General features: G+C 44.6%; 1 protein-coding gene across 11 annotated transcripts in view; it reads left to right on the forward strand.

The window, feature by feature from the left end:
• PLEKHM3 (pleckstrin homology domain containing M3) overlaps positions 1 to 12657 on the forward strand; it is a 217240-nt gene that overhangs the window by 102069 nt on the left and 102514 nt on the right. Inside the window, exon 7 of one of the 11 annotated variants that reach the window (XM_073807339.1) lies at positions 1214 to 4074. The exons of the other annotated variants lie outside the window; for them this stretch is intronic. Within the exon in view, the coding sequence (XP_073663440.1) occupies positions 1214 to 1483 (270 nt within the window). The 3' untranslated portion in view covers positions 1484 to 4074. Of the gene's footprint in view, positions 1 to 1213; positions 4075 to 12657 lie in introns of those variants that run through there. 11 annotated transcript variants of the gene reach the window in all.

A 12657-nucleotide genomic window follows, 5' to 3' on the forward strand; every position in this document is an offset into this window, starting at 1 on the left:
CATATATTGTGGATTCTTTCAAGAGTCAATGACCAAAAAAAAAAAAAAATTGTGACAACTTTCAGAACATCTCAAACTGCTGTGATTCGGTTCTTTTGTTTCTTGCTGTTTTGTCCAGAAGAAATGAGGTCAACTTAATCTGTGTTCAGATCCTTCACTCATTTTTCAAGACTTAAAAAATAAGTAAAACCTTGAAAAGTAATTTAAACTAAGAGTTTTGTGTTCTCTTTATCCCACCAGAAGTAGGCAGGTTATTTTAAAAGGTAGAAATAGTTCTAGAGCATTTTAGTTGGAGAGGGTGAGAGAATACTAGGGTTTTAATTTCCACTTGTACATCCAGTTTAAACCTATTTGCACATATCAGCTCCTTCCCCTCCTTCAGTCTTGCAGTCCTTTACTACGTAATCAGGCACCAGTGATCTGCTGACTGGAGTGGAAAGAGATACAGTTTTAATTATGATTGCCCAGTGGTGTTCAAGGGGAAGAATCAGATACAAGACCCAGTTTACATTTATATATTTTCTAGGACTCTACCTGATCTTAGTATCTGAGGACCGAGACTCTTATCACTGGAGAAGTATGTTTAAAGGCACCAGTGACATCTTGTAAAGGTGGTTTAAAATAGAATGGGTGGGCCCCAAAGTGAGTACTTTTTGAGCAAGCCTTTCAAAAATGAGTTTTGATACCAGATGAAGAGAAAGAATCAGTAATTCCATATTCATTTTACGGTGTCAAAGTAGTGTAGCTATTTGGCATAATAAAGCCTTCTTTTTTAAAGCTTTCCTACACCCTGCTGTCTTTTTTTCTTTTCTTTTTTTTTCCTCCATTGTAATAATCAAACCATACATGCCGAGCAGCTTACCTAAATCAGTGGCACCAGTGTTCTTGGTGGGCCATCAGCCTCGGAGCCCCATAAGCAGCTTAATCAGTTTTCAGCCTCCGTAGTAAAGCAATAGAGGCAATCAACAGCTTATCAAACTCCCTGTGGGCGGGGGCAGCCAGAGCTCCCTTCATCCATTTACTCCACAGTTCACTCTAACCTGGTTCTTTGTGCCTGGATTTAAGATCCCCAAACCTATCGTATTTAGAGGAAGTTTAATTCAATTATTTTTTTCTGCCTGAGGTGGGTTAAATTGGATTTAGCTTTTGATCTGTCTACATCTAGGCTATCAGTACTGAAGGGCACCTCTGCCCCATCTTCCCTTGGTTTCAGAGTAAATTTCTGGCGTGTTTTCTGGATCGGAACTGTTCTTGCAAATACGTAAGAAAAGGTAACACAAGAAGGGGGAAAAAATACTATTGCTTTGTGACAGAGTGTGTCAGGGGTAGCAGGAAACCCAGCCTGACTGACCCAGCTCCCAGCCCCAGCGCGGCCTGTACCATTTCAGCCTCTGTCTGGGGTCTGCATCACCCTGTTTCAAGTCAGCTTCAGGAGTTTCAGAGCAAGTTGTTTCTCCCATTTGATTCCCATCCTTACTCCTAAAATAAAGGTGTCTATAAAAGCATCTCTTCTATCGTATGAAATAACGATAGCAGAATGAATTTCAGTTTATAACTTTCGCAGGGAAGAGGAAGAAACTCAACCAAGTAACTGAAGAATTAATCTCAAATAATGGCAATATGAATATCCTTCCTAAAGGCCTAGGTTCCTTTCTACAAGTTTCTCTCAAGTGAATTTGAGTTTTCCCATTAGCTTTTATTTAAAAAACAAAATGTAGATATCTTCCTCTCCAGAAAGAAAAAAAAGGTAAAAATTTAATAAACATGGTAAAAGGGGATTTATAATTTAAGTAAATATACAATAATCTTAAAATAATGTAGTAAACAAAACACTAATACCACCCAAATAAAGATGCTGAAAGAATTCTGGTAGCAAAAAATGTGCAACCTTTTTCTCTCTCTCTGTTTTCATTTTTATAAGTAACAATCCCAAAAGTTTCAGCAGGTAGACTCAATTCAACAAATTGGCAGAAGATTTCAAACTCCCTTAATGCCTCTGAAATGACATTCAAGACAGTTTTTCCTCCTCTTCTTAGTATTTGAATTCACTGGCCTCTTTGCACGCACTCTCTCTACTTTTGTACACTTGGACCTGGGAAATAAATAGCACTCACTGACACTGCTTAGCAAAGGGGACTCCCTCTAGTTGTTCTGGGAGCTGTAGTCACCTGCCCACTGGCCAGTGAGTGCTCAGCGTTGCCAATTATTGGCAACATTTGTAGCTTATGCCGGTGCAGAGTCCCTAATTGTCTTTTTTTTTTCTTTTGGCTGTGTTGGGTCTTCGTTGCTGCATGCAGTCTTTCTCTAGTTGCAGCAAGCGGAGGCTACTCTTCATTGCGCTGCATGGGCTTCTCATTGCGGTGGCTTCTCTTGTTGTGGAGCATGGGCTCTAGGCGCGCGGGCTTCAGTAGTTGTGGCTCGTGGGCTCAGTAGTTGTGACTCGCGGGCTCTAGAGTGTAGGCTCGGTAGTTGTGGCGCACAGGCTTAGTTACTCCGCGGCATGTGGGATCTTCCCGGACCAGGGCTCAAACCCATGTCCCCTGCATTGGCAGGCGGATTCTTAACCACTGCGCCCCCAGGGAAGCCCCTAACTGTCTTTTTATTTCACCAGTAAATAAGTTGCTCACTGGGTTTTCCTAGCACAGGCAAAGGTAGTAGTTGACCCCCACACAGTCATTACCTAATCAGTGGCGGCATTTTAACATGTAAGACAGAGCAAGTATCAATACTTCTCCTGTCCTAGTAGCAGGACCAAGGAAGGGCGAAGAAGATGGGGGCAGAGACTCTCCAAATCCCGGGAGCTGGGTGGGGGGGTTGAGGAGGGCACACCCGTTTGAGTTATTCATTTAAGTTTGGAATTTCAAATGAATTTCTGTTCAGCAAAGTAGATATTGTTAGAAGAACATTCAACCTATGCTCTTTGAATGTAAATCTGACAGAATATACTGGTTTTTTAAAAGGTAAAATCTTATAAACAAACTTTCAGGAGGTTTGAATGCATGGTGGTGTTTTGAAATGATAGAACAATTCCTCAGAAAGGATTTGGCAGGCAATGGCTAAGCGTATGTGAATGAATGGACTGGTGCTGGTGCGTGTTTTTAATGGGGAAATGGGGCTGCTTTCTAAGAGCTTTTTTCCCACTTGGATACTTTGAGAAGGGAAAGTAGAATAGAATTTATGTTTCGTTATTTTCAGTCTACCCAGCATTATCAGAAATTCAAGGGAAGACTTTACAACAGGAATACAATAAAAAGATATGCTCCAGTGGGACAGCAGAGACAATACTGTAACCCTCAGTGCGTTAGCTTTTTGTGTTAGTTCTCCCCTTTCCCTGTTGAGTGTGCGACAAACCTTCTCCTTACTCAGATCCCTTTGGTGCTTTTAACACTGACAAGAACGTCCCACATCTTATCAGCAGAATACATTAGTGTATGTGAGTTAGCGTTCAAGAGATCCTGGCTGCTATTAAGGAGCAAATCGGAGCCATGGTTTACTGTGTCATTCCTCGGACCGTGTAAGTGATAGGAGGCTTCTTCTGAAGTTCCTTCTACTTGCTGAAAGGAACGGTCAGACTTGACTTCTAAATTGTGGCTACCTGTGCTCTTGTGACAAAAACCTAAAATGTCTATAAATGACTAACTCTTCTGGTGTTACTCACCTTTGGGACGTATGTAAGTTAAGCAGTGAATGATTCTATTTGTACCCGATCCGTGAGAAAGGGTACTGGATGATCCCAGGGGTGGGGCGGTGGGTTAGGGTGGCCCCCTCCTCACCCGCTCCCTCCACCGCTCACCACCGCACCTGCCAACACACACACACACCTCTTGTGGGACCATCTCAGGAGCTGGCTTCCCCATTGTTCACCTTCCCTGGGCCCTGAGTTTTCAAACTAGCCCCTGCCTCCAGGTTAAGGCCATTCGATTCTAGTTAATATGAAACTGAGGCATACCTCATTTTATTGCATTTTATTGCACTTTGCAGATATTGTGTTTTTCACCTATTGAAGGTTCGTGGCAACCCTGCATTGTCAGATAATGGTCAGCAGCTTTTAGAAATAAAGTACTTTTTAATTAAGGCATGTGCTTTTTGTTTGTTTGTTTTGTTTGTTTTTGTTTTTGTGGTAAGCGGGCCTCTCACTGTTGTGGCCTCTCCCATTGCGGAGCAGTGGCCTCTCCTGTTGCAGAGCACAGGCTCCGGACGCGCAGGCTCAGCGGCCATGGCTCACGGGCCCAGCCGCTCCGCGGCATGTGGGATCCTCCTGGACCGGGGCACAAACCCACGTCCCCTGCATCGGCAGGTGGACTCTCAACCACTGCGCCACCAGGGAAGCCCAAGGCATGTACTTATTTTTAGACATAATGCTTGTACACTTAATAGACTGCAGTATAGTGTAAACAATTTTCATATGTACTGGGAAACCAAAAATTCATATGACTCGCTTTATGGTGATATTTGCTTTATCTCAGTGCTCTGGAGCTGAACCCACAGTATGTCTGAGGTATGCCTGTATATTACCTGAGAAGAGTAAATTATTATTTTGGCACAAATTCTTTTGTCTTATTAATAAGTTGAAAGCACAGGATAATCAACTGAGGGGAGATAGATTTCAATAGATAAGTTTTAATTATGAGAAAATGATGGAAGAGTCTGAAATTTGGAGTACTTACTAAGAGATGTGAAGTGGGAAGGGTGCCAGGGGAGAGGACCCATAGCCCTCAAGAGCCTTGAAAAGCGAGGAGCAAATCAGATGCATACTGCCTTTCCAGGGGACCTAGAACAGTCTGAACTGTTTGTTTTATGCTAAAGCAATGAACATTTATACTAAGCAACTGGGCATGTAAATGTTCAATGAATCAATGGATGGATGGATAAATACACACACATACATACAGTATCCTGAACTCATTCGCACTCTCTTCCTTTAAAAGAAAAGCAAACGAATTAATTTAACATAAGCCCTTAAACAAAATGATATTAGTAATGCTGGAATTGACATATATACGCTAATATGTATAAAATAGATAACTAATGAGAACCTGCTGTGTAGCACAGGGAACTCCACTTCACCGTACAGTAGAAACTAACACAACATTGTAAAACAACTATACCCCAATGAAAAAAAAATTTTTTTAATTTAAAAAAGAGGGAGATGGGGCTTCCCTGGTGGCGCAGTGGTTGAGAGTCCGTCTGCCGATGCAGGGGACACGGGTTCGTGCCCCGGTCCGGGAAGATCCCACATGCCGCGGAGCAGCTGGACCCGTGAGCCATGGCCGCTGAGCCTGCGCGTCCGGAGTCTGTGCTCCGCAACGGGAGAGGCCACAACAGTGAGAGGCCCGCGTACCACAAAAAACAAAAACAACAAAAAAAGAGGGAGATGAAAAAACAAACAAAAAAAAGAAATGCTACTTTGTAAAATAATGCACAGAATTCTAAAACCAAATAAAATCTCTGCTTTTTACATATTGGAGCAACAGTGGGTTGTTCAATGTTGCAAACTTTCTGAACATTAAACCTTCTTGAACTGCTAGCTGGCTTTTCAGTTAGCTTTTTCTCTAGTCCCCCACACCCATGGAGTTCAGGAATTGTCATCCTTGTGACCTAAACATTTGTCAGAATTGGCTCCTGAAGAAACAATGCAAATTGGTGGCCCTACCATGAAGATTTTCTAGTGTGTTCTAGCTAGTGAGTACAACCACCAAAAGGTGACGTTCAAGGCATTTCGAGGCCACTTTTTAAAAACATACTTGGCTGAATACTTCTTCGAGGAAGTTCACGAGTTATTTTCTGTGGCTCTGCCCCACCAAGCAAACACAGAATCAGAGAATGTTATTCTCTGTGGGTGCTATTCACAGAGTCAGCAGACAAAGGCTGAGCCTAAGTGGGCACCCAGCACAGCTACCCTTTCACCGAAGAAGTAACAGGTGATGACCTTTATTCACACGAGGGCTGACGTCTTTGAATCTGCAGCCCCCAGGGACACAGTGCCTCAGTGCCCACAACCAAGTCACTGGTCCCCAGGCCTCAGGAGCCCGAGGAACTTGTATTCATAGCCTCTCAGCACCCCTGATCCCCACGCCATTGTCCACCCCGGCCTTAGCGGTCAGTTTAACTAATTAGGAGCATTTGGATTTAACCAGCAGAAAAACAAAGCGTGACAGCTCGTCTGTGTTGCTCCATGGCCAGAGCCTGTGTCCCCTGCAGCCGTCACAGCCTTCAGAAGCCCCTGAGCATAATCTGGGATGAGACCAGAATGAGGCCTCCATTAAAACATCACTAAATCTCTGTTAGCAGCTTTCATCAGGGTCGGTGCAGCCAGTGAATGAGTTAGGAAAGAGGACCGTAAGTCATTCGGGGAACAAATCATTCCTTTTAAATAAGGGGGGTTTTAAACAGTGAATGTGGGTGTTTCAGGGTGAAGTGAAGGGACCGAAAGTTGCTCTTTGAAGGACTGGCAGGTTGGCAGCAGGGCAAATGGAAAGTCACCGTTGTCAGGAGAGCAGGTGGGAACAGTTCCTGCCTCACGGTGTTTCAGATCCCGGGGGAAGGGGAGAGGGAGAAGTGACAAGTACCAGGACTGGAGCCTGGGTCTTCTGACTCCTTCCCTGAGGCATTCAGTCCTCGGAGGCCTGCCGCTCATGACTGCTGGCGTTTTGGTGATGGGGCCGATTGGCCGAGTGGGTTCATACAGATAATTAACAAGGTGGTAGCACAGATTGTTCCTTGTGCCAGCTGGTTAGCCTTTGCCCAGAGAAAACTTTGCCTGCCTGCAGATCCAGGCCCCACCCCTGACTACAGCCACACACTCAGCCCACAGATGCGGTGAAGGACTGGGGAAGGCCGACGGGGGCTGCGGCAGGAAACGTGGCTAGCCAAGGGCACAGTTCTTGCTCCTGTTGGGAAACGAGGTCAGAAAGATGACCTTGGGTGCTGAGTGTTGGATGGAGAGGCCTGTGGTCCAGGTGAGAACGAGCTCAGAGATAAGGAGTCCAGAAGCCAACCGTGAGCCCCTTGAGTATAAACAGCCTGCTAGTAGATGAAGATGCAGCTATACCCCTGGATGGTGCTCAGTCAGCACTGAGATCATTTTCCCGGAGTCCACTTTCCTGGCCCCCACGTCTACTTTGGCTTCCAGCCATCTGGGTTTTGTTGTTGATTTGGAGTTTGTGTTGTTCTTGTTTCCCACGTATTAAAAAGCATTGTAATACTGACTAGGTGAGGGCCTGGTTTCAAAGACAGTTTACTTAAAGATAGAAAGTAAGGTTAGTGTCACTCTTACTAAAGGTGGAATTGCACTCTTCCCCCTGCCTGACCCCTCAGCCTGCCACCTCACACATAAATATCTTTTGATCCAAACCCTTTCTTGCCCCCTCCTGGTGACTCAAAACTAACCCATCATGTGATCAGAGAAACAAATGCCTACCATACCTTTGGTTGGTTAGTGGGGCATGGTTCTGTGTATTAGTTATCTAGTGCTGCGTAACAAATTACCCCACAACTTAGTAACCTAAAACGAAAGTAGACATTTACTGCCTCCCATGATTTCTGTGGGTCAGGGAATTCAGGAGCAGTTTAGTTGGGCAGTGTGGGTACAGAATCTGTCAGGAGGCTGCAGTCCTGATGTTGGTTGGTCAGGACTGCATCATCTGAAGAAGCCTTGACTGGCTAGAGCATCTGCTTCCAAGGTGGGTTACTCCCCCAGCTGGCAAGTTGGTGCTGATTGCTGGTGGGAGGCCTCTGCTTCTCCCCACATGGGCCTTTCCACGAGCTGCTTAATGAGTGTCCTCATGAGATGCTGGCTGGCTTGTGAGTGACCTGGGAGAATCAAAGCCACGTGACCTCTCCTTGGAAGTCAGCATCACTTCCACGTTCTGTTCACTTGAAATAATCACTAAGTCAGGCCCATGTTTCTGGGGCGAATTAGACTCTACTTTCTGAAAGGAGGCATGTCAAAGAATGTGTGAACATATTTTAAAACCACCATGTTTTGTAATAGCATGTTGTTTTTGTATACTGTGTTACTACCTTTTTAATACCCATTTTATAGGCAAGAAAACAGATTTAGAAAAATTAGCTGGCGTACCAAAGCTACACAGCTTCTGCTCAGTGACTGAACCAAGACTGAAGCCGAGGTTTTCTGACTCCTTATCCAATGTTCTTTCTGCTGTACCCTGAGTGTATGTGTATAAAAAAAAGGCAGCCTCTTGGGTAATGGCATCTCATACTTGCCATTTTTATGGCACAGAGATATAAAGGGGAAAAAAATATTTCCGAAAAGCTCAAGAGGAGAAATACATGAAGTCAGTTACAATTCTTGTAGTTATTTCCTATATACAGTGTGAGAAACATAAGGAAGCAAAAACCCCCTTATCATACATGATACAGTCACAGGGAATAGCCTTGGGCCCCAGAAAGGTGTTTAGGTACTTTTCTCTCACATTTCTTTTATTGCCCTGGTCAAACTTCCCTCATGCCACCAACAGCCAGCATGAAAGGGGCCCCAGGAGTCCTTCTGATTCTTCCTTTCTATTTGGTTCAATTCAGTAAATGCGTGTTGACTGTGCCAGGCACTGTGCAACAGAGGAGGCAAAGGTGAGTAAGTCACAGTCCCTTCCCTCCCTGAGCTCACAGTCTAGGGAGGGAGGCACACAAGCATTTTTTTTTTTTTAAGTCAGGGGGAGTTGAACTCAGGGTACTCAGGAAACACATCCAACCCAGTGTGGAAGATGATATTTCACAAAGATATCCACAACAGTATCTCCCATCCCACATTCCCTTCTTATGCTGAGACTTTGACATTCTTCCTATTGAGAAGTAGCATCTTTTTTTTCTGAATTTGGTTGGGCCTGTGACCATGGAAGTGATGCTATGTGACTTCTAAGGCTAGGTCATAAAAAGTGATACAGCTTCAACCTGCCACTCTTTGGGAATGCTCACTCTTGTAAACCAGCTACCATGTTTTAAGGAAGCCCATACTAGCCCGTGCAGAGACCCCACAGAGAGAGGCCACATGTAGTCATTCCAGATGACAGCCATCATCAACCGCCAGACATGTGAGTAAAGATACCGCCAAATGACTCCCCACCTAGACTTCAAGTCTTTCCAGCAGAGGCTACGATGAGACTGCAGATACCATGGAGGAGAGACAAGCCGTCTCTACTGTGTCCTGTCTGAAATCCTGACCTACAGAATCTGAACATATTGACTGTTTTACACCACTAGGTTTGGGGGTAATTTGTTTTATAGCAATAGTAACTGGAACGCCCAGTAACCTGGCTGTCAGGGAAGGCTTCCGACTGGCTGTGATTCTAGATTAAGAGGTGAGGCTCTATAGGCATGAGCTAGGCAGAGGGCAATGGGATGAGGACTTCCAGGCCTTGGTAGCTTCAGACCCCTCAGTGACCTTAACCCACGGTGTTTCTGGAATGGAGGCAAGCAGGAGAAAACTCTCATTGCTGACTTGGACATTTCTGAAGAGTAATTTTCATTACTGATTTTGACAGTTCTGTCTGCATGCTTCAAGATTTTGATAGCTTGTCTCAAAACATTCATGGTATAAGTATGATGGTATCACATCACTTTCCTCAGAAATGAAAGAGTCTGTGATGTGCCTAAAGCAGCAAAGAGTGTAGAGTTTAGAATCTTTCCATCCCACCTGCACATCTGAAGCATGAGCCCAGTTCTCTATCAAGAGAACTGCCTAGGTGTTCTCTCTATTCATTTATTCATTCAGCAAATATTTATTTAGCACATACTACATGCCCGGAGCCATGCCGGCCCTGAATCTGAGAGGGCTCATTTTCTCAGAAAAGGACTAGTATTTCTTGATGGCTATGGTCAAACCCCTGTATTCTGCCTGGGTGCCAAGAATTAGTAGAGGCTACCTATAATTCTGCTGCAACCTAGTGATATCCGGTGGGATTTTACCCCTTGATGTCTCATGCCAGCCATTCTCACATTTGTGGTTGGTCTACAAGGGGCCAGAGGGATTATAAGAAGGCTCTGTCTAGTCAGGTGTCGAGGGCTGATGAGGTTTCTAGCACTTTCAAAATTCATTCGCTTGGCCATCATTAAAAAGTCTACAGATAACAAATGCTGGAGGGAGTGTGGAGAAAAGAGAAGCCTCCTACACTGTTGGCGGGAATGAAAATTGGTGCAGCTACTATGGAAAACAGTGTGGAGGTTCCTCAGAAAACTAAAAATAGAATCACCATATGATCCAGCAATCCCACTCCTGAGCATATATCCAGACAAAACTAAAATTTGAAAAGATACATGCACCCCTATGTTCATAACAGCACTATTTACCATAGTCAAGACATGTGGAACCTAAAATAGGACACCAGTGAACATAGCTACAAAACAGAAACAGGCTCACAGACATAGAGAACAGACTTGTGGTTGCCAAGCGGGAGTGGGGAGGGGTGGGAAGGATCGGGTGTTTGGGATTAGCAGACACAAGCTATTACATAAAGAATGGGTAAACAGCAAGGTCCTACTGTAGAGCACAGGGAACTATATTCAATATCCTTTGATAAACCATAATGGAAACGAATATGAAAAAGAATATATATATATATGTATAACTGAGTCACTTTGCTGTACAGCAGAAATTAACACAACATTGTAAATCAACTATACTTCAATAAAATTAAAAAAAGAGAGAGACAAAGTTCATTCGCCTGATGCTCTAGAGATGGAGCCAGGAAGCATGGCAGCCTCACAGGACTGCATTAGCTCGTGTATCTTAGCGAGAACTGTTGGCTGCATGTGTTAGTGGCCTGCAATTCCATCTACATTTGGAACTTGCTGCTTTTCAATAATTATCACCCCCATCTTTCTGAGGAAAAATTTTAAGGTTGACGGGGGCAGCTTTTCACATTGTTCTTTGTTTTTTATTTTAATTTCTGGCTAACTTCTAGTAAACCATCAACATACTTGCTTCTGGAATTTTAAACAAGATTCAGTCTCATTTGTGACAGCAGGAAAGATCTTTATAGCACAATAAATAAAGAAAAGGTGTAGGGTGCCTCGGTCATTCAAAAAGCTATTGAAGCATTAATAAGCCTGGACTTCCGTAGCTGGGGAGCTGGTTTCTGTCACTCAGAAGCTCACTCTGTTCCAGGGAGCTAGTCACTCACTTATTCATCCATAAGGAGAAAGTGATCAATGTCTGTTATGTACCAGACACTTACCATGCCAAGTGCAGGGACAGGAGAGAAAAGGCACAGCACCTGCCCTCTGGGAACACCAGCTCTCCAAGTTCTGTCCTGGTACACCAGCCTAACCAAGCCAGTTCACATTTTAGAGGAGGGAAATATGGCTTCAGAACAGGGTTTTGTTGACTCTGATTCCTGCAGAGGCCAGGAAAGTGGCGCCCGTGCCCGAAGCAGGCCTGAGGTGAGACTTCAGGCCATGATGAGAAGCCGGAGAGAGCATCCGCCTCTGAAGGGGACAGCTGGTACTCAGAGCCCCAGAGCTGTCATCCCTTCCCCTTTTCCAAGAGAAGCCGGAAATTCGTATTTTTATGTGAAATTTCTCAATATTTAAACACTCTGCAGGCCAAACAAAACACAGCTACTGGTTTTGACCTCTGCTTTATAAAAGAGAATGCCTGCTTTTGTTCCGTCAAACTAATGAATGCTCAATTACGGGAAGGAATTTGGAGGTTAGTGTTAGATTGTGTTCCTCAAAAGGCTGCAGACCCCATTCCGAACCCTTGAGATGCTAACTGACAGACTTGCACAGGCTGACAGCTGGGCTCTGAAAGTGGACACACACAAGGAAACAGGCAAGCTATTCCAGGTCACTTTGCAAGGTCAGGGCAGTAATGCAAACATTCGGAAGGCTGAAGACAAAGGTCAGGTGGCAGCAAGGAAGCCCTACATTTCCTCAAGCTATTGGTTAATAAATCATATTCAAAAGGTATCACCAGATTCTCCCTCCCTGTCACTGCTTTGTGAGGTGGAAAATTAAATAGAAATCAAAACTAAGATGGCTGTCAGGAGCTTTTAGGAGACCAGCAGGCCAGTGTGAGGCCAACATGGGATGAAATTTCTGCCTGGAGCAAAGGTCTCCAAAGGGGTGATGACACCCGACCTTGGGCATTGCAGAGGGGCTGAACGGTGCAGTGGTTATGCACTGAAGCCTTGGAGACTGGCTGCCCACATTCAGATGCTCACCCTAGACTCACTAGGTGATCTTGGGCAAGTCACTTCACTTGGTGCCTCGAGAAGCACTTCATTTCTGAAGTGGGGATAATAATAGTACCTGCCCCAAAATGTGTTTATGAGGCTTAGAAGAGTTAGCATGTATGACACTTAGAACTCTGCTTAACACGTAAGGCTTAGGAGATAGGAGCTGTACCAGTGGTACAAGTACTGGTATAGTGTTGCTAGGAGATGTGGACTTTTATAAATGGCTCCCTGTAGCTTTCTTCAGTGGCACCAAGACTCTGCATCTGTGGACACTAGACTGCAGTTATCACCACAGAAGTAATGCTGGCTACACCCCAGTTCTGCCTCTCAGATTCTGCAAGGGTGTCTAGACCACAGGATCCTGCTGCAGCAACAGTTGCACAGTCACCATACGGAACAGCACCTTGACAGGGAAAGCTTCCTCCTGCCTCCAGGGTGCTCCTAGACCAGACGTCCCCAGTGA

The sequence above is a fragment of the Tursiops truncatus genome, chromosome 7 (assembly GCF_011762595.2).
Source record: "Tursiops truncatus isolate mTurTru1 chromosome 7, mTurTru1.mat.Y, whole genome shotgun sequence".
Classification (NCBI taxonomy): domain Eukaryota; kingdom Metazoa; phylum Chordata; class Mammalia; order Artiodactyla; family Delphinidae; genus Tursiops; species Tursiops truncatus.